At 36.2% G+C, this 22,380-nt stretch overlaps 1 protein-coding gene across 2 annotated transcripts in view; it reads left to right on the forward strand.

Annotated features, from left to right (window-relative positions):
* RIMS1 (regulating synaptic membrane exocytosis 1) overlaps window positions 1–22,380 on the forward strand; it is a 298,872-nt gene that overhangs the window by 221,586 nt on the left and 54,906 nt on the right. The window contains exons 1-3 of one of the 2 annotated variants that reach the window (XM_063389463.1): window positions 9,490–9,512; window positions 11,285–11,397; window positions 20,916–21,082. In XM_063389463.1, coding sequence (XP_063245533.1) covers window positions 11,317–11,397; window positions 20,916–21,082 — 248 coding nt within the window. In that variant the 5' untranslated portion in view covers window positions 9,490–9,512; window positions 11,285–11,316. Of the gene's footprint in view, window positions 1–9,489; window positions 9,513–11,284; window positions 11,398–20,915; window positions 21,083–22,380 lie in introns of those variants that run through there. The other variant, XM_063389461.1, reaches the window with a different exon arrangement.

A 22,380-nucleotide genomic window follows, 5' to 3' on the forward strand; every position in this document is an offset into this window, starting at 1 on the left:
ATTTAAAGCAGTTATACAAGGCATAGTGATTGCTGCAAAAATATTCCATATTTGTATATCAAGAATGGGCTTCTTATTTGCTCTATTGCACATTTGGGAGACACAGAAGAATCCAGTGAAGTAGTTTTATTACTCTTTTAAGTCCTCATTATGGAACTAATGACAGTTAATGAAGGAGCAAGAGACTGGTAGCAGTTTTCATGTGGAGAAAATTATATTTTAAGTACTGATCTTCAGTCCTTAGCTATCAATTTACTGATCCTATCCACACTAATAAGTCTTGACTGACATTGTATTTCCGACATTCCGTTTTGTTGTCAAGTTTAGAAATAAACAAAAGGTTGTTTCCTTGTCTCTATCAAGTGATGCTTGGTTACTACTCTGGTTGGCAGTCTGAAAATCATAAAAATTCAACTTAGAAGAAAACGAGGTCGTTTTGCAAGGTCCTGAATAATACGTGTGCTTTCTTTAAAAAAAAAGCAAAATCTCACAGAATTGTTACAAAAACCAAAGTAGTGATCCTTATTCCATTACAGAAACAGAGTTATTACTACAAATTAGGAATGGAGAAACCTTTATATTTCCTTAAATATAAAGGAAAAGATCGGTTTTAGGGACTAAAACTTTAAAACAGTGTTATAATTCACACTGCAAAAAAATTGGGAAAAAAAGAACAGGCTTCTTGGTGGTTATGTTCTGAAGAGGAGAGCAACTCTGTGTAGCTTTAGTGGAGAAGAAGCATAGTTATTTTCACCGGAGAAAATACTAACTAAATTATAGCAACTTGAGGGCATGAAGACTTTAAAAAGAGGTTGCAGTTAAGATTGTAGGCTTCTGTAGTTTTTCAAAAATGTGATTTTTATTTTTATTACAGTAATATTCCAGGAAGATATAGTTGTATTTATTTCCTTTGCAACCATGACAGCAGTATTTCTTAAAGTGCAAGACACATTGGGATCTTGTTGTATTGAAAGGCCTTGAGATATTTCAATACTGAAAATTAGTTCTGTATAGGTGTGTCTGTGTGTGCTTTTCAAGACGTCACAATTTAATAGTCATTTCCCTAACTTATGCTACTAAAGAAGTGGTTTTGATTTTTTTGTATTAATGGATGATTTTATAAAAGGACCTAATGCTATGAAGATGTTTTGGCTCAGTGACTAAAGCAGTGAAATTCTAAGTCATGGTAAGGACAATGGTATATTCTCAATATGTCATTCTGTGCTGGGCTGGTTATTTATTTTCATCATGTTTGAGTGGAACTGTGCAAATTGTTAAGAGGGGTGGGGATTCTGCATTGACTTCACTTTTCAGCTGTTTCTATAACACCTTTGTGATGTAGTTGCACGGTTTTTAAATTATACTTTCATTTAAAGGATACATCTGTGATCTTTACTCAGTCTGTCTTGTGTCATTGCAGCTATCAAACATCACAGGAATTCTTGCTTGAATAAGATTTGAGGGTGGGTTTCTACACTTTTGCATAATGATTAATTGTTGTATTGATCAAGAAAGTGAATACACCGGCAGGTAGTAGGGATTATATTATTACTCTAGTGAGTAAATAACAACAAAAAAAAAAGAGTGTTGTTGACATGTATGAACCAGCAATATTAATGTGTAATGGTTGTAGTACAGCAACAATCTTTCAGGGGTAATATGTGCAAAACGGGTCTTACTCCCTCTATCTGCCTTCTGTTTGAGTCTTCTTTGGGTTTCTTTTTCATAGCTTTCACAATGTAGTTTCCTCTTTGAGAAATCATATGATTAGAGTACGGTTTGTGATAACAGCAGTCTGTTTCCACATAAAGAGCATCTGTAAAGCTGACTGAAGCAGTGTCATTGTGTGTGTTTCCAGTGGCATTTGGTTACAGCACAGGGCTCGTGTGGTGACACCGAGCAAAATCGGTGTTGCTGTACCTTAGCTCATATTGGGAAAAGCTCTGTACAGCACTTGTGTGGATGGTGAAGTGCATGTGTGTGTGTGCTGCTGCTGTAACACGAGGGAAAACTACATGAACACTGCTGGGGCTGAATGGGGATTACATGTCTAAAGTTCATGTGTGTGATATTTGTACAATGGTAGTGATGTCACGGAGGAACAAAGTGTTTTGATGTCCAGTGTTTTTTCTTTTAACAAGTAAGAATCAGAATTTTGTACAGAAAATCAGTATGTTGTCAAATAATACATTGAGTTGCAAGTATCTTTTTTATATATAACCAACTTAAGATCCCAAAAGAAAAAGAGGTGCTAGTGAAAACAGTTCTGTGTTTGTGTACTTGATCATTGAAGTGTCATTGCAGTGAGAGTATGGTTGTGGTAACGGTAAAAGATCAAACCCTTTCAGTCAAAAATTTTTTTCAGACCTATCAGTATAAAAATTGAGTGGCAGAAGAAAAAAAGTCCTTTGAGTTTTAGTTTTCAGACTATCAGTGTTGTTTGTTTTGTCTCCATGTTTCTGGTTTTATTTTTAAATTATTAGGTGGCACTGCATATTTTGAGGCAGCTTGTGGAATCTTTACTCATGCTGGAGAGTATTTTTCTTGACACTGCTAACTTTCGCAAATGAGTTCAAGCCTCATAATCTTTTATGTTTGCCCTAAAAACGGATTTTTAATGGTCCAGTGGCTACTGAGTATTATAGATTTCATTTAATAGAAAATAAATTTGTAACACTCATTATTGCAGAAGAGGCTTCAAATTGTGCTGTGTGGTTCAGAAGTAAGAGTGATATTTAAAACAATTTTAAGATTTTTACGTCATTCATAAATTTGGGTATGATGATACTTCTCTAGCAGAATACTTAAAGGCTCCACAATCTGGTTCTCTGTGACATCATTGTTCCTGTTAATTTTAAAGAAAAGTCATAGGCTTTATTATTTGTCATGGTTTATCACTTTAATTTTCTACATTACTTTTACATATGCTGGAGTACTGCCTACTGTACATGCCATTGTCACATGTAACACATTTCTTTATCTAACTTTAAATTTGCTGATTTCTTTTTCTGTTTCCATCATTCCGTGCATTTAATTCATTGAAGAGCAAGAGAATTTTAACTCTCCCACAAAAGGTAAATATTTTTGTAATTTTTTACAAATGTTTGGCAACTGTTGATACTGGCTTTTCCTTCATTATACTTCATGTCAGTATATAGGTTTTAGTTAACAGTGTTAGCATGCAAAAAGGTGGTTGCTCAAATATCTCTATGCTATTTGATGCCCCTCTTTAGAATCTGAAAATGGTTTCTCTCGTGATTGTTCATGCTCCTATTGAAATGCAATATACTGGATTTATCAGTATTGTGATATTTTACATGGCTCAGAAGGTGCTTGATTGAGTTAAAGCTCACACAGAGACTTTAAGATTTTTCTCAAACTGTTCTTGAGTTCTGCACAGCTCATGCTTCTAGTGATGCCATGATCCTTGGCAGCTGTGAAGGACATTTCCTAGGTGTGGGCATAGGAATAGCTAGAGGTGATGATGGCCAGAAATTAGTTTTTGTACGCAGAGAGATTCTGAAGAATGACCTGTGTTCTGCTTGCATGTCAGTCCCATGTCAGGAAGTTACTCCCGTTGTAGGGGAGGTTTTAGGGGCAGACATACAATGCTCACCTCCTATGAATTTATGCCTGTGCTGATAGCAGAGAATCAGTGAGCTCAAATAACAGGTATCTAAGGCTGTCCCACAAAGTGAAAACTGTAGTCTGTTATCTCTCTGTCAAAGCCACATTGCAAGAAAGTCCTATTTTTGTTTCCTTTTAGCTGAAAGTAGAAATTATTTCAAGATCAAAATAAAGCTTGCAGAGGAAAAAAATTTTAAAAACCCACCCCACTCTTTTAATGTTAAAATCAAAATACTACACTACATAAACATTACTAGCACTGATTAACCTTTTCTAACTTTTATTCCTGAGTCCTGCTCATCTTGGGAAATTCTGGTCTGAGTACAGGTTTGGGTGGGTCACAGCCAAACTGTGAGTTGCACTTGAATCAAAGTATTTCCTGCAACTACTTTACTTTCTGAAGGGATGAGTGCTTAGGTAAAAATACAGCAAATTCTCCACTAGGTATGAATTCCAACACCCATGTCAAACATACACAAGTATGTTTTCATGATAATATTAATAGGAGACAAAAAAAAAAGTAACTTGTATTTTAGAAATTACATGTTATTTTTGCAGTGTTTAGAATATACTATGAAATGTCTTAAGAAAGTGGTAAGAGTGGTTGATTTTAAAAATTATTTCTGTCTCAGGATTTATATTTCTCTCAAACAGGACAGTACAAATCAATCTTACCTGTTTGTTGATTATGCCTCTGTCAAGATTTGGGCTGCAGTGGATGTTTTTTTGTTTAAGACAATGGATTTTATGCAGACAAGCTAGACTGTCTCTAACAGGTTTGTAAAAAAGCTTGTTTCCACAAGATTAGGATGGATCTGGCCCAGTATTTGGGCATGTGTGGAAGGTGGTGGGATATTTACCTACACAGATTCCTCTGGCTCAAGGGAGCTGATGGCAGATGAAACCCAGGGGCTAAAAAGACCTGAGCAAAACAGCAGCAGGAAGAGTGAAATGCTGGCAGACCTGGGGGACCATAAATATCTTAATTTGAGCTGATTTACTCTAGTAGCCCACTGTAACTTCTTACAAGAGGTAAAAAGAAAAGACAGTAGGTAAATTAGAGATGAGGATGGGGAAGTTACAGGGTGTTTTGTGAAAGGAGACATAAATATGAGGGAGAGCATATACTACAGAAGTGAATGACACTGATCATATGCATCTGCAACAAACATCTGTTCCTTGTAATCAGTAGAAAAGGTTGCAATAAAGTCTTCAGCAGATTATGAAAATGCTGACTTTTTTTGCTGCCAAAATCAGTGGCTTGTTGTTTTGTTTGTTGTTTTTTTTTTTCTTTTAAAAATTTTAAGAGGTCTGTGTTTGTTTACTTGTTGTTTCCTTTTACATAGAAGCTTCTCTGTGGATCATCCCTGAAGCTCATTGGGATAGAACTGAATGTTGCATCACCCAGTTAAGGTTTTTGTATTGGTGTATCTTTCTTCTGGAGTGAGTTGCTAAGCTCAAGATGGCCACCATGCCTGTGTGTGTGCTGAGAGATCCAAGCTCATCTCCCAGCGTGGAAATCTGACTATGTGCCTTGGTCATTCCCTAATTAAGATTGGGAGGAGGTCCAGAGAACTGTTAGCTCCCATGGAAAGGAAATCCATGAACACAAGTTTGAAGTAGCTACAGCAGGTTCTGGTCAGGCAGAGCAGGGTTCAGAGCCATTTCCCTCATTATCTGCATGTTGCCATTCTTTTTTGAAGTTGTTTATTCTAAGAAGTCATTGCAAGTTCTTCATCTTGGCAAAAAATTGGTTTTTTTGGTGTTACTTACCTTATATTTCAAAACATTTGTCTGCTTATGATTTTGTGTGCTTTTTAAATTTCATGGTAGAGTTTGCTGTGAATTTTTAAAGCCAGGAAACCTATTGCAAGGATATGTTGTGTGTGTGTACTGCAAAACTCTTCTGAAGGATCAACAGAAATGAACTAGAGACTCTGTATTATTTCTGAAATGGATCATCTTGGTCCAACACCAGTGAGATTTTTCTTTGCTGTGCCACACAGCTATCTAGAAGAGCAGAAGATTCTCCCATCCAAATCTCGTTGCTGCTTTATTTCCCTGCCTTTATTATGTACATAAGTTCTGCCTAGTTTCTTCCTTAGCTGTCACTTCTCAAAACAGATACTGTTTTATGATTTCATATATAATTCCTCAAACCAGATAGTTTTTCCCTGATTCCCATCCACAGAGTATCTAAGTTGCTCAGACGAATGAATCTCCTAGCTTTTGCTGTGTAGAAAGGCTGTGTACATGCGTCTGTACCACAGCTGTTACTGTTTGTCACTGTTCAACCTTTCTTCTTAATATGAAGACTGAAATTGAAGAATAGGTCAGACCTCTCTTGTTTTTTGCAATAAGCACGGTTCTCTGTTCCCCTGCCTGAACCTGTTGGGTTTGCCCCAGAAGCACTGTTATTATGAGATAAGTTTATGAGATAAATTTTCACTTCAAATGACTTTTCAGTACTTCATTATGTAAGAAATCTTTGTGTCATTTTAGACTTCTAGACCTTTTCTCTTAAATTTTGCATCATAAAGGATGGATATGTGATATATTCTGGAAAGAGTTACAGCTATCTGAAATCTTGATGCCAATTTCTTCCTCTTATGTAGCTTACTCTGACATTTCCTAGGCCAGGTAAGACTTGGAGGTTTTCCAAGTCATACTGTTTGCCTGCACCTCCTCTTTCTCTCTCGACCATCTTAAACAGAAATTTTTCAGGAAAAAATTCTGCTTTTGTTGCAGACGTCATCATAGCCAGTGCTAAGACATCCATAGGTTTTCTACCATCTAGAAAAACACAGTATGATTATCAGTTTGAGTCACAGACCATGTCATGTCACCAAGTCATTCTGGCATTAAACCCATACTTGGCTTTGAGCAAGAATATCCTTTAGAAAGGTATTTTCACTTAATGAATGCAAGGTATGGAAATTTGTTCCTTTAAAAAGTCACCTGGCTTTTTAAACAGATACCTTATTACTTACCCTTTTTTGAAATGTATGAGGGGATTCCTATTATATGTTTATTGACAAAAATTTATTTTCAAAATTTCAGAATGTAGAGTCTCTGATGAGTGTTGCAATATGAGAGAGTTGGATATGTAAAGAGTTAGAGCTCAGGAATAAAAAACTAGAACTAGAAAGGCAGCTGCAGCATTTTTGCTGTTGCTTGCTTGTTCTTTACTACTGCCTGTGATACAATCCTTATTTAAATGCTGCCACATAAGTTTCATACATTATGCTGTCAGCCTAATAAATAGGTGTTTAAGACATTATGTCATTTGAGAATTTTGCATAAAGGGTAGAGTTTGGATCCCCTTTTAAACCTTAAAGGGGGAATTTTAGACCTTAAAAATACTTCTGTTTCTTTTACACTGGCCACTACTATTAGTGCTGCTTTTGCAGCTCTCAGTGATTTTCATATGGTCGGTCTATTGTTGATGCTAATGCAAGTTTAATTTCTTTTAAAGTCATATTTCTTGAATTGTTAGATTCATTTTCTGTGGATAACAGAAACATGCCATATGACACATTCTGTCCAGAAAAGTTTTATTAAAGAAAAAAGGAAAACTTTATCTGCCTTACTATATCTGATACATTAGTATATAAGATTATTGTTGTGTTATTTTGTACATAATTGAAAAGGTAGAATATATTCTGAACATTTAGGATTCTAGCCACTTCTAACTTCTCCCTTAGTTAAACAGCATTTAGGGGTTGAAACATGTCCATAGTAGTTTTCTGAGGACAGTAATAAAGATGAGGGCTGTCAGCTAGTTAGTGGCACCAGATGTAACTCTATAAATCTTAACATAATAGTCATATAATAGAAGGAATGTGACTAGCACATAAAATCTTAGTCAACAGGTAAAGTCTTAGCAAAGTTAAGTGTCTATCTCCTTTAAGAAAAAACAACTGTTAGTCTGTCCTAATTTTCTTTGAGGTTAGATTGCAGGCCGAAAAAAGGATCTGTAGCTATTTTCTTTAGTTTATTCCATGCCTCTTTGTAGTAGTGTCTTACGGAATTGCATATTGTAGACTACCCCCAGTTTTATTGCTGAGTATGATGCTATATGGTATGGAATGGTCCCTCTGGTCAGTTGGTGTCACCTGTCCCACCTTTTTTTCTCACAGCCTACATGGGGGCAGGGGGAAGCCGGGACAGGGCAAGGGGCTGCAGCACGAGAAGCAGAGAAGGCCTTGGCCCTATACAAGCACTGCTCAGCATTTGCTAAAACATTGGTGTGTTATCAACACTTAGTCTCAGCTAGAAGAACAGGCAGCTGTGAAGAAAACTGCCTCCATCCCAGCCAGTCCCACAGGAGTCAGATGGGTTTATAAACAGATTAATGGAATTGAAATATAACATTTTGATTCCATTCATATGTCTGTCTTTTCTCTCCTGCATGGCTTGATTGTTTATGTACATCATTGTTGTTAACCTTCACGTAGTTGATTAGTCGTAAGCTTTGGCTATAAAGTTGCACCCTTTATTTTAGCAGTCTGATCAATGAGTTCTCTCAATTACTTTTACACTGATCAATGTCACATCTGAATCATTAGCCCTTGAAGAGATGGAGTTACAGCTCTTAGCAGAGTGACTTCTGACACCAGAGAGTAACACGTTGATGCAATGGATATTGATTGTAGTTGTACCACCATTTTGAGACACCTATGGTAAATCTTCATATTTTAATTCTAGAGCCACTCTAGAGTTTAAAGGTCTTGGGATTATAGGGCTTTGACCTGTAAATTACTGGGTAGTTCTACTTCTCAAGACCTCTAGGAAAAGCAATCTGTCAACAGTGATGTCCTAAAAGAAAGCAGATCCATATTTTTAAGAGGCAGGCTAAGTAATTTTTATGTCAAGTTTTTGTTACCTGTGGTAACCAGCCATTTTCCAAGAAAGCAATGTGATCATATGGTGTTGTTAGCTATGGTTGTTACAGTTTTGCTAATGTGCTTTTGCTCCTGTGTTAGACTTTTTCTGCTTCTTGTGATTAACATGAAAGGGTTTTTTTACCAAACCACTAGTCAGGCAGATAAAATTTTCCATCACAGAACTGAGCTACATTCGACACATGCTCAGATGTGCATGGTAAACAAAGCTGGAAAGAGCACAATTGGATTTCTAGAGTAATTTCATGCAACTGCATGCTTAGAAATAAATTCACAGCTAATTGGTGCTAAATTACATTGTACTTCATGCACAAAATCAAAATTCTCCATTAGAGAATTTAGATTTACTTCACAGTTCTCATTAATTTATGAGAACTCATGTTCTCATGTTCTTTGATAAAGTCATATATATAAAGGAAAACCAGAACATAAACATGTTAAACTTAAGGATTTAAACATAAAAAACCAAAATAATTACAGAATTAAGGCTGAATATTTACTCAGTCTTGACTGAAGTAATAACCTCTAAAATAGCATTTCATTACATAACAGAATATTCTTTCCCAGGTATCATAGGTAATACAGGGTAACATATATATATTATTTAGTATAACATACAGTTGACAGCCTAGAGGACCTAAAATTCACACAATGAAAGGGTAATGTTTAGAGTAACTCTGATCTGTGCACCTTACATATGTAGGGCCAAATTTTTAAAGGGGTCTCATTTTTCCCTCTGATTTCATATACTCAGTCTATTTCATGCATGTATGATAGGATTAAGATACCCAATCTTTTTACTTCAATCCTAATTGATCTATCTTAATCCTTTCATATCTGTCCTTAAAATAAGAGGCCATCTTTAAAAATTTCACCTAAAGTGCTCAATTTTGCCTTCAGATGCCTCCATGCAACTTCCATTGAAGTAATTGGAGCTGTGCCTGCATATCTGATGGTGGAACTGGACTCATTGCAATTAAGGTACACATTTACTGACATAATTAGTCATCTGGAATAATTGCTGGGCCCAGTGTGACATTCTATATGTGCAGAATTTGCTAGATTGAACTCTGCATATGAGAGATTGAAGATAATGATAACTTTATTTCATGCCTTAAATTTGTAGTTGTAGAAGAATTATAATATAGTTTACTGTACTTAATTTTCTTATTTTATAAGAAATGTGGAAGAAATCCACAATGATGCCTTTATATATATTTTCATACCCAAACAGCACACAGACTTTCTGTCATTTCTATGAGCAAGTTACAAATGGAATGTGCAGACAAAATTGTGATTTGTGCAGTAGCTTAAAGTTTAAAATATCCAATCCTGAGTACTACTTTTTTTTTTTACCTTGTATCTTTGTGCTAGCAAAGCACAGGCAAAAAAATCAATCTGTAAATAATGCTACAGTGAACTAACAGCATAAAAGCCAAACACGAGAGCTTTAGTGAAAATACATAGAGTACTTACTTCCCAGTAATTTAAAATTCTCTGTGTTTTGTGATTCCAAGTTGATTACATGCAGCTTTAATTAATATAGGTGTCTTGCACCTGTCACTGATCTAGGGGGGGCTTTCTGACTTATAAAAGTAGCTGTTTTATAGAGAGAAATATAACTCTGTGGTTGGCACAAAAACAGAAGATTTTGTGGAGGTTGCCTCAAATAAAATTAAATCTGTGACACATAAAAGATTCCAACTTAAAATAAGTTTTTCTGAGATGTTATAACACAATGAATGTAATGAATACTCCTGTGATTTAGAAGAGTTACTGATAAAAACTTGAGTCTAGTTTTAGAACTGTTAGAAAGTGGCACTGATGTTCCCTATATTGCTTTGAGTTTAAAATACTATGAAATTAAAGAATAGCAAAATATAGAGATCCCTCTGGAATTTACTCACTACCAGAAGAGTTAAGTTACGTGGAGGAAGCCTTGGCCCTGGGGCTTTTTCACCACTCTCTGTTAGTGCAAGGTCGTCTGCCTGTGGCAGGCACTGCCAATATTCTGCCATAACTTGTTCAAGTTGAAGAAGATGATCTTTATAGCACCACAACTCCTTGAAGGTTCAAGATTTCTGTATTTAAAGAGACACTGCTATATGGAAGTTGAAAACACAAGAACAAATAATTATTTGAAGTAAAGGTAATCATTACAGAGTAAAGTAGTGATTTTAAAGGAGGTCTTGTTAATAAACTCAAAACTACTAGAAAATTACTGTGTTTTTAATATGACTGGTTGAATGGAGAAGTTATTCCTCTCAAATAGTCTTAACTATGTTAAACTTCTATGTTTCAAGATAGGAGGAGGTAATTATTTTAAAAATAATTTTTAATACCTATTTCATGCATTAATTCTTAGAATGCTACTGGAATATTTTCTACCTTTAAATAAACATATGCTTAGATGATCATGGATTTATGTCCCCTGCATCTAGAATATTTAACAGGTTTATAATTCAGCCTACTACCTAAATTTTTTCACTCTTTTCATATCTGTTGCACCAGCTTGATTATGTGTAGAAATTGGGATGTCTGCCCATTTTCAGGTAAAGACTCTCGCAATGAAAGTGATGGATTTCTTGACATTAGTGTTCCTTTGTTCTGTGTTTACACCCTGCTTGTTCTACGTTTGTACATTTCTTTGTTTTGTTGAAATGGAAATAAGCTAAAATTGTTGCTAAACCATTTGGTTTTTTTCCAAAACTTTTTCTCTATTTTTAATTGATTTTCATTGTGTGTTTTTGCAGCAAGCTTAGTAGTGGAGGAGCGAACGAGACAGATGAAAATGAAAATGCACCGTTATAATCAGACATCAGGGTCTGGTTCTAGCCAAGAACATGAGCGTGAGCAATACACCAAGGTAAAGTCAGTAGTCTTGGAATGATACTTTGGCATGAAAATTGAAGGGTTGTTTATTTAAAATATTATATAATCTTCAAGAATACTGTATTTTAAAACCTGACAGAAATGTCTTCTAGTAGTAGCTTTTTAACACCGTTTTTGCCCCCATCTGATGGGCATTAGACTTAGTCTTTGACATCAACTAAAATGAATCTGTAAAAACCAAAATACTTAAGAACTAATTCAGGAAAGAAAGATCCTTCAACAGCCAAAAGACACTTGCCACATCTAGCTTAGGAAGTCCTCAGACTTCCAGTCCCTGGAGTTTGGAAAAGTAGGCCATGGAAGAGTAGGTTGGCTCTTGTTGCTGTCTGATGTGTAGAGAGCAAGAGAGAACTAGGTCCAATCCCATGCAGATGTTCTCGTATTTGTATGATTTTTTTGCATCCTAATAATGTCAGAGGTAAAGTATTTCCTTTCCTGAAGTGCCTCTTGATTACTTTTCTAATAAAAACATAAAGAGATTCTGTTATAATGGAATATATTGAAATTATGTTAACAAAGTTGTATAGAGAGATTTTGTTTTCTTGATAAGGTTTGATAAAATGATAGCCCATAACTTTGTAATTTAAACTATATAGGGTTCTAAGCAAACTGATAAAAATGTCTTGCACATCTGCAGTGCTGCTTACAATTCAAGCTGTGAGGAGCTGGATGCTCCTGGAAATGCAGGTTAAAGTAATGTGTAAGTGAGGTACTCATCTAAAACAAAATCACAAATTTACTTAGGAATGGTTAAATAGGAAATTTGGCAACTAACTTTTAATATCTAATAATTTGAAAAATTGGTTCAAGATCTTGTTGACTTAAATATGCTGACAACTTTAATAAGAACTTAAATGAACAGTTCTCAAAAGGAAAAGAAAGAAGACCTTAGGTCCTCAACAGCCAAATTGTGGGATATCAGTACTATTAAAAAAGCTCAACATCTGGGGTGGAAATTTCTAATGAGATCCTCTATCAGAAGCAAGAATTTGTTTAATTAGAACAGCTCATTTGCTACTGGGTTTGCTGTTACCTTCCAAAGGGGTCCACTCAGGGGAAGAGGGTAGAGATGCAGTGCATCTCTCTCATACTTCTCAACCACTTAACATGTTAGGAAAAAAATAGTCAAAATAGGGTTGATAAAATTTTCATGAGAGAGAGGTAGTATGCAATCTGAGGATTTTTGCCAGGATGACCAGAGACCTTTGTTCAGAGTCAAAGGCCAGGTTTCTGAGTTAGATTGTATGGGTTTACAGATTGGTTGAAATTTGTGTATTTATCATTCTGATTAATCCTAATATTTAAGATAAGCATCATTTTGGCCCTCCAATATGTTTTTCTTATTTGATCAGCATAGATCCAATGTATGGTTAAATAGTTGTTAGAAAACATCAACCTGCAGGGTTACAAATTCCTCTTATCCTTAGAATCTTGAGTTTTCTAGGATCTTTTGGTTTTAAATACATGTGGAAAATTAAAATTGAAACCATGATGAGTACTAAATCACAAGAACACTGAAATTATTCTATTCAGAATTTTTTTTCTAAAAGTATGAGGAAAATTTTGTAGAAGCAAATTCTCTTTCAGTTGTTAAGGAGAAATATTTTTGGAGTGCCTTGTGTTCTGTACTTTTTTCCATGCTAAAAGAGTAGTAAGAATTGCCCTGGACTTTAAATCTTTAACTTTTCATGTATTTTCTACATAATAATGTTGCAGTCCTAGATAAGGTGGTCCAACATAGAATTAATTTTAAAGTGCTAAGAAAGAACTATATTAGCCTGTTCTAACAATGATGTTCAGTGATGTGGTTATTTGCTTCATTTCACCATGGTGATAGTCATCACTTTAAAAATGTTACCAAAGCAAACCTTATGCTACTGTCTTTCTCTATCCTGAGAAAATGGTGAAAGAGTCAAGAAAATAACCAAGACAGATGAAGATTTGGGCAACTCTAATGAAAATGTATATGTCATATCAGCTCTTGTGGTGAAGCTGATGACTGAGACTTCTCAGAACCAAAGACTGGACCAAATTTCTGCTGCCAAAATTTGTGAAAAGTCTTCGAAAGCTGCAGAAACAAGACTTCAAGTAAAAAAAAAAAAAATTAAATGGTATAATAGACATTCTGGAATACTGAAAAAGAAATATTAACTGACTATTAAAGAAATAGCAATTGCAAGTATAATTTTTTTTCCCTCTTTAACCAAAATAATTCTTTCTTTCCCAAATAGCAGTGTTTGCCTACTGCTCCAGAAAATTCATATATTTATGAGAGAAATTTTACTGTGCTAAGCATTGAGAAAATAGTCTGTTCTGCATTTCAGAGCAATCAGCTCACATGGATTTAATTCTTCCAATATTTTTGCATTTGCAATTATGCTTGTCTTATTATGCACAAAATTCTCTAAACCATTCAAATATTTTCCTTCTGTATGGGACTGGATCATATTTGCAATGGTTAATTATGCATATACAAAATAATTCTTGAAAGTTTAATAAGTTTTCTCTTATATTGAAACAAGCCTTTTTTTAAACAGAGATATTGTAACTGATCCTTTGCAATTTCCCATCGATTTCTAATGAATTACAATTTCGGAATTTTTCCCACTCAGTTTCTGAATTTTCTAATTTCAGTAAGCAAGTGTTTTCCAAGCATGCACCATGCAGGTTTCAGTTTTGAACATCCATAATGGATGTTAAATAGGTATTTTGATAGATTTTGGATAGGTAACTGTGTGCCCTGAAACATTTGTATATGTCTTCATGACTGTTCCAGTCTGTTTTGAGACTTTCACAGGGCTCCCATCCTTATTTCCTCCCAGTGCAGTGGAAAGAAGTCTGTAATTTATGTGGAACAGTTAACTTCTAATAAGCTAAACAAAAAAAAGAAATTTAAAAAACTAGACCTCTGGGGATTTCTCAGAAGGGTTTAAAGGAGAGCTTTGAACATGTCTATCTTTCTTATATATTGGTAAGGCTGTAGTGGCTGGTGTGCACATATTTGTGCTGTTCAGTGCTTGAGAGAATCAAAACATTTGATGGCATAATTCTGGATTTGCACAGAGGTGAATTACAGTGTAACTCAATTAGCCTTTTAATTCAAAATACGCTGGTTTTTATTCCAGATCTCACACATAGAGCACAAAAACCATGCTGCAGCTGCTCCAGCTTTCCATTTTTTTTGGAAGTCCTATTTATTCAAGAGAGTTACTGATTAGAGCACTGTAGTATGTGCTTTAAAAGGATATAATTTTATATTTAGATGCACTACTGACTTAAGACTGTATGTGATTGAAAAGCATTTAGTATAAAAGTGTAATCATGGCATTTGTTCAGTGGCACTGTGGATTTAACTCAAAAGTTACTGTCTTAACTCTTATGTGTTAACAGTTAATGTCTAGAGCAGGGGCTGGGTAGGATACTTGGGCTGATAGGAGGCTGATTATGTTACGTTTTATGTCATGCTGGGTAAGGCATCTAGGGCTGTATATAGAAAAAGCTTTTGGACACAGATGTGGCATCTTCTTTTGGTCCCCTTCACCCACCTTGAAGAAAAAAATTCTTTAATATATGTCATATTAAGATGGCAGTCACTCCAGGACTGGCTGGATTTCACAAAATTAGTGAGTTCCATTTGTTTGACCTGTAGGCTTGGCTGCAGTTTCCTCGTGGTTTGACATGCTCATTTTTACTGTTCCCTGTTTGGAAGCTGAGCAGTGTTCATAAGAGTAAGATACAATTATATGAAGAGTTCTTTAGAATCACTGGTGCTAGGTGGGCTCCTGACCATGGTGTGAGCTGCTCCTAAGACAGAAGCTGTTGGGAGTCAGTGATGAGTCCTGGGCACCCTAAGGTGCCAACTGCTAGGCTGTGAATGCCAGCAGCATTCAGAGGAACCATGTGTGAGCAATCATAAAATTCAAGGTGCTTTGTGCAGGATTTTGTTTTCTGACAAAATTCCTCATCAGGGTGCTTCAAAAGATAGCTGCAATCTCAAGTCTTGTGTAAGTCCCTGGATGAATCTGTGCATCTGGTCTGGATTTCTCTTCCCTCGTGTTAATGACCTCCTTTTAAAGCCCATTTTATTTTCCCATTTAATTTCCTCATTTAAAGCACATAACGAGGTATATATTTGTCAAGGTTAGTTACCTGGGGCTTTTTTTGTAGTCAAAGGACAGCACACTTATTCAATTTTCAGAGCTCTGAAATCTTGTATTCTTCATGGTGTAGAAGTTAAATAAAGAAATTTAAATACTTTAATATTAGAAATACTTTTTAATATGAAAGATAATCCAATTAAAATGGACTGTTAAATGACTTCTAAGATGTGCCTTTGTCCTAGTTTAGGACAAAATTCCACAACTCCCTCCCCCACTACCGGGTTCGGGAGGAATTTCCTCAGAGGAGAAGGTGGAAAAAACTTGTTTATTGAGAAACAATGAAAAAAAAAACACCCCCCAACACAAGGAAAACAGTCCGAGATGACAAGAAATGTTTTCACCAGTCCAAGAGAGGGTGAGCAGTCTCTGCTGGGGAGGGTGCCAAAGCTTCTTTCACGTGCAGACTCCGGGGGGTTTTCCCTTGATGTTCCCGAATCAGGGCCCGAAGCAGGTCCGATGTCTTCAGGGAAGGGAGGAAGGAAAGAAGGGGAAACACAAAAGCAGAAAAAGATGGCAAAAAAGCAAGCAAAAAGCAGAAAGCGAAGAGCAAAGCCAGCAAAAGCAGCCTAAAGCTAGCAGCAAGCCAGAAGCAAGCAGCCGGGGGAGGGGCTCAGCCACAGACAAAACAAACTGAGAACATGGGAACAGGGAAAAAAAAAAAAACCACGATTTGGGATACAAAGCATGAAAATGTCCTGTCACCCCAGGACAGCCTTATAATCAGTAAAATTGCTAACATTGTTAGTCATTAAGGAGCTGTAAAATTATTTGTGAAGTACACTCTTTGGGTTTGTGTCTGCTTCTCCCATTGATGTTAACTCATCTGTAGTTCATCATACCCCTTTTTTCTCCTTTTGCTGGTGTGAAAGAAACAACATCTCCACAGGTGGTAAAGTGAATGGAAGAACTGCATTCAGCTGTTTATAGACTTCTGTTTCTGTAATGCAGGCAAGGACAGTGCAGATATTTTTGGCATTTGAAACTAGCTGCTGTTAATGTTTAAAAAGCCAGACCTACCCTTTAGTAATTGTTATTGAAGTTGCTGCAAACTTCAGCAACTTCAGTTGCTGCAAAATTCTCCTAATGTGATAAATAGTGTACCATGGAAACGAAATGTTTCATAAGCTTTAAGATATAGAGTTGAAAGAGAAGTGCTTGCACTGAAAATATACTTCATTTTGATATAATGTTTAAATATAACCTGTCAGGGAAACTTATTGCAAATAGATGTGCAGTTGTAAAGAGAAGCTGTTTCCTGCTTTACAGGAGAACTCTGTCAAATTTTTTTGAGCCTAGTTGGAAACCTGCAGGCATTACTTTATTGCAGATACCATATAAGAGGATCTTAGCCCATGTTATTTTTCTTCTGAATGGTACATTCAGGTGTATTGCAACAGTAAAATATTCTCATTTTAGTGAGCACTGCTTTGTGGAAGAGTATTATTTATTTCTCTATATTTGAAGGAAAAAATATTAACTTCAAAATTGCTTTCCTTTTGTTCATCTCTTAGCTGAGATGACTGAGTATCAGACTGTATCAAAGGTAGGTAGGAAATTGGTAGGAAAACTTGTATGCCTCCTGTAGAAGTTGGTGAATTAATTAGAAGGGGCAGGTATAAGAAAAAAATGCTAAATCCAGAAGTAGTAGTAGTAAAAAACTCTGTAGCACTCAGCATTGATTTTAAGCCTCACTGCTTTTTGTGCTGATCTCTATTTCTGTGAAGGGAAAGGTTTTCAGTTTCTTGGGAATCACAGCCCTGGTGTACAGTGTAAAGGTGTAGGAGAAGCTCAGCCATGCCATGAAAGTCTCATTTAGGAAGGGATGCTCCATGTTTTCTGCACTAGCTGTGTGGTTACAAGGCAAGTAGGAGACATGGATTCTGTTTTTCCTTAATGTCCCATCTCACAGTAAAATTCTCTGTTTACTAACATATGAAAAACTGTATTAAGCCAGTCTGGTATCTACAAAACAATTCCATTTTTCACACTGCTGGACTATAGGGAGCAAAACAGAGTGAGGATATCTGTATAGCCCCTACTTATAGGGGATGATACCAGGGCTGAAGACTCCTGCACCAATAAATGGTTTCATACTGGTACTGAACAGTCAATTGATGGGGCTGAATCCTCAAGCAGCGCTGATACACAAACTGGGACTTCTAGCTTCTCTCCCAGTATTCTAACTGGTAAGCTGCACAACCATGCTTGATGCTTTCCCTCTCTCCCCTCTCCCCATCTTTCCTAGCCCATGTAGATACCCCATGAAATGTGGAACACATTCAATACAAGTGAAACAGAGGGTCTTCATGATGACACAGTCCACCCGTTGAATCATAAGTTGAGTGCTAAACAGCCAGATTCAGGTGTGGCTTGGAACAAAGGCCAGCAGCTTCTACCTCCTTCAATACTTAGAAGAAAGGCTTCCAGGAGCAGGACAGCTTCCAGAAGTCACTGCATCTGGCCTTAGTGGTTCTCTTGATGGGGAGTCTGCCTTCTCCAGCAGCATGACATGGTTGCTCAGGGACTGCCTGAGTCTCCTACCACTGCAGGTTCACTGTATACACTCTCAAACCAAAGGCCACAAAGAGAACATGGACTTTTTGGTGAGGAAGAGAAGTAATTGGACATTATAATGGCAGAGGGAAGAAGTCAGATTGTCTTCAGCTAATACAAATAAAGTATGGAGGTATTTCTGAAACAGTCTGTTACTATGCTTAAGAAACTCCATGCAAATGAGAGAGATTGCTTGGTTATATTTTAAACAAAGAATTTTTGAAACCTCAGCTTCAAAGGAATAATTTCTAGATATAATCTCAATATATGGGATGGGTGAAATCCCTTTTTCACTGAAATCAACAGAAATTTTGTTATTTAATGGGAAGATTTTGTAGATTGCAGATCTGTTTAACTTAGTGGAAAGCCAGATTATTCCATGTGTGCAGATAGTTTTTGTATTTTTACATGTCTCAGAGTAGCTTGAAGGATTCGTTAGGCATTCTTTAGGAATTTTGCATAAAACATCTGTCTCAGGACTGGGGCAGTTTAACTTACACTGGAGAGAATTAACCATTCTGTTTTCTAGCCTCCGAATGTTTATATTTAGCCTAAGTAAAAAGTTTTCAAGCTTGTATTCTTGTAGCTTTGAATATTGTTTTAGACTCTAGAAGGAAAACATATTTTATTATGAAGGTCTGATAAGAATAGGTATGCAATGTCACCCTAGTTTCGAAGACTTTTCTAGGCCTTCTGTAATGTTCTTCATATTGGAGTCAGAAATTTTATCCCCTTATCACACTTTCTACTATAAACAATGTTTTGCTAACGCTTTCACTGTTTACGTATTTCTAGGTGGGAGGAGAAAGTTGATTGACAGTTGGCTTGACCAATATGGATTGAGAAGTGGAATTCCATCTTCCAATCCTCAGGCCCCATAGGAAATATATAAAATTGAGTTTTGTAAATAAACTCATCCTTTTCCTGCTTTGCTCACCAGTGTGTCCTCGTGTAGTTTTCGTGTCATCTGTGACAATGCTTTGTGTTTCTATTTTGGCGTTACCATCTTATCTTGCAGTCTGAAAGACAGCAATCAGCAAAATTGCTTAAGAGACCCTACAAGCCATTAACAAAAGGTGATCTCAATAAACACATCAGCATAGCCTCACCTTAATCCCATTGGGCATTTATATTCAGCAAAGTCTCAAGTCACTTGTAAAGAGAACCTCCCAATAAATTCCTGCTGTAGCTGAAAATATTTTTGAATATCAGAGTATTTGAGTCCTTTGTGCTACCCATTTTTTTCAAGTTACCTTTAATAAACCAGAAATTTCTGTCCTGGAGATGTTTTTACTCAGCCACTGCAAGGCCCTCACAGGGTACTGCTTAGAGTTTTTGCTAAGCAGTATTTTAATGCACACCTGAAAAACACACTGAGACAGTAAATTTATATAACCTCCACTTGTCCTGCAGATTTCTATATTTACAATTGATGCTTAGCATTGCTTTATTCCTTCCCCTTCTCTACTACTATTGACTTCCTCATTTTATCTTCAATGTTTTACTAAGAGGTTTTCAAGTGTGCACAAGCACAGTTGCTGAAAGGCACTGGAGCAAGAGGAAAATAACCTGACTTAAGGAGAGGAGACCTGATACATTCATCTGCACAAACTCAAGCTTGCATTTGCCAGGTTTTTGAAATTAAGTCATGGCACTTGCTATGTGACTCAGCCAGCAAAGTTGGAGTTTGGATATTCACAGACAGACACAGATTTGTGTACGATTCATAAATAAACTTTTATGACTTGCAATTTTACAGAGCACAGCTCTGAAAAATGAACTCCCCAGAGCGTCACATCAAAAACTGCCTAGTGCTCCTATGTGTTATTAGTTTTCCCATAATATACACTGGGAAGTATGCCACTGGTTTAGTTGTTTTCACCCAAGAGTACCTTCCTCTAGTGACAAGGAGTTTTAGTTTTGTGAGCCTGACAATTATTTGGTCCTCATATCTGTTTGAGTGAAGATTTAGGTAAGTGTGACTTTGCTAGGATTGAAACTTCCTTTTGTACCTGTCTGACTGATGATATGAGCCATAAGAGCATCATGTAATAGGTGGTGTGGTGTCACAGTTGATTTCAAAAGCAAAGTAACTTTTATCCCTGTCCACATATTCCTCCTGCTGTGTCTTCTGCTCATTGTTAGGTATGTGCAGATGTACAAGCAACAAGATCAGGAAACTGATTTACCTGGAAACAAATGCTGTATTTGCTGAGTTAGCTTTCTTCCTAATTAGTCCTCTAGTATCACAATAGAAAGAGATATTTTGAGACAGAAAATGTACTTCTTGTCTTTTTTTATAGAACTTAGGAACTGAAATCAGTCACTAATAGCTTCAGGTAGCATTACATTTCATTCAGGCTCATATGCAGTACTATAAGCAGGTATTTTATAGCATATATTTTTAATATTTTAAAAATAAAAAAGACTCTGTAGCCAAATGGATGGTATGCATGTTCTTGAGATGTCTGTCTGCTGCATAAATATTTCATATAAATGTTTCATTATTGTAGTTCTAGTGTGCTGAAGAACCAACAGCCTATATAATTTCCAATGTGATATTTTATTCCAAGTATCTTCTTTAGTCCATAAACAACCTGTTTGATTTGTGCACTAGACATGAAGGCATTATTTAATGTGGGCATTTCTTTGAATTTCATACAATTTTGGTGTATCTAAAAGCAGTTGAAGAGAATTGCCGTACTTAGGTCGCGTGTTGTCTCAATGAATGCACTCTGTTTTGATGAGACTCCTCACCCTTTCTTTTCTTGATCTCTAGTATAACATACAAACAGATCAGTACAGAAGTTGTGATAACGTCTCTGCCAAATCATCAGATAGCGATGTCAGTGATGTGTCAGCCATTTCCCGAACCAGCAGTGCCTCTCGCCTCAGCAGCACAAGTTTTATGTCAGAGCAATCTGAGCGCCCTCGGGGCAGGATCAGGTGAGTCCTCCCTGCAGCTTCAACTGCGTCTCACTCCCGCTTTCACTGAGTGCCAGAGCACAACCAGAGATTCTTGAAGCTAGATCACCACAACATAAGAATTTGTGGAAAATGTTATGCACATACAAACTGTCTTCCATGACTGGCCTAAGATGACAATATTTCTGCAGTTGTGCATCTAAAACAGAAAGCAAACTTCCCATGAGGAGGTGATAGAAGAATGTATTTGTCCCAGCTGAACTTGAACACAGGCTGTCCTCTCATTGTTGGCTAAGAATCAGTGTAATCAATATGTCAGTAAGGTATTACAGCAGAAGCATTGCTAGATTTTTTTTGTTAAACAGGTTTTTGTCATAAAATCTTGGGGTTTTTTCCTCAAAGTATTTTTCCCTACCTACCCAACTTTATTTTATTGTTTCTATTTATATGATAAATTACTAGAAACTATTATTCCTATAGTAACTTTGATATTTCTTGTTCAAAAGTAGTTTAATTCATTTGCATTATCAATAATCAAATACATCTTTTATCCTTTCTAGGGCTTTTTTAGATGCACAGATTGGTTTTTGTTTTCATTTAACTTGATGACAATACTCTCAGCAACTATAATGGCTGTAGGATTGGCTTGGTAGTCTTTGATTACATCTGCCAATTCCTGAACTGTCAAAAATTTGACTTTAGGTGTTATAAAACACAAGAAGAATTACGAACTATAAAAAAATATTTATCCCTACTAGGAAATCTGCCTGATAAAAGTCTGGAAGGCATCATTTACCACTTAGAACACTTCTAGACAGACCCAGTGTCTGAAAAGATCAGATGCAGGATTTTGGTATGTTTGTGCAAAAGAAAGAGCTGTTAGAAAGAACTCAGAAGCTGGCCTCTATGTTTGAGCTAGATTCACCTAATTTTCTTTTAAAGGAATGTTCACAAGGGTATTTAAAGTCATATTTCAGATTGGTGGATGTATAACCTGACAGCTACAGTAATCCACAGTCCAGCAGAAAACTGCAGTGGAAGAGTAAATGTATGTAAAGTCATTTCAATTCATGTCTTTAAATGCTACATTTCATTGCGTCCTAGCTTGTCAGTATTTGACTCTAACAAGGGGCTTTTTTCATACCAAAATACCTTATTTCACAGACATTGAATTTTTCTCAACTAGTCGCTCTCACAGTGTCTTTGTCAGGTTCATCAAAAATAGGATTTTTTCCCTATAAATATGTTTAACAGAATTATCAGAAGTTTTCCTTGACTTCAGAATATCTGATCATAATTATCAGGATTGGGAGAACAAG

The sequence above is a fragment of the Prinia subflava genome, chromosome 2 (assembly GCF_021018805.1).
Source record: "Prinia subflava isolate CZ2003 ecotype Zambia chromosome 2, Cam_Psub_1.2, whole genome shotgun sequence".
NCBI classification, from domain to species: Eukaryota; Metazoa; Chordata; class Aves; order Passeriformes; family Cisticolidae; genus Prinia; species Prinia subflava.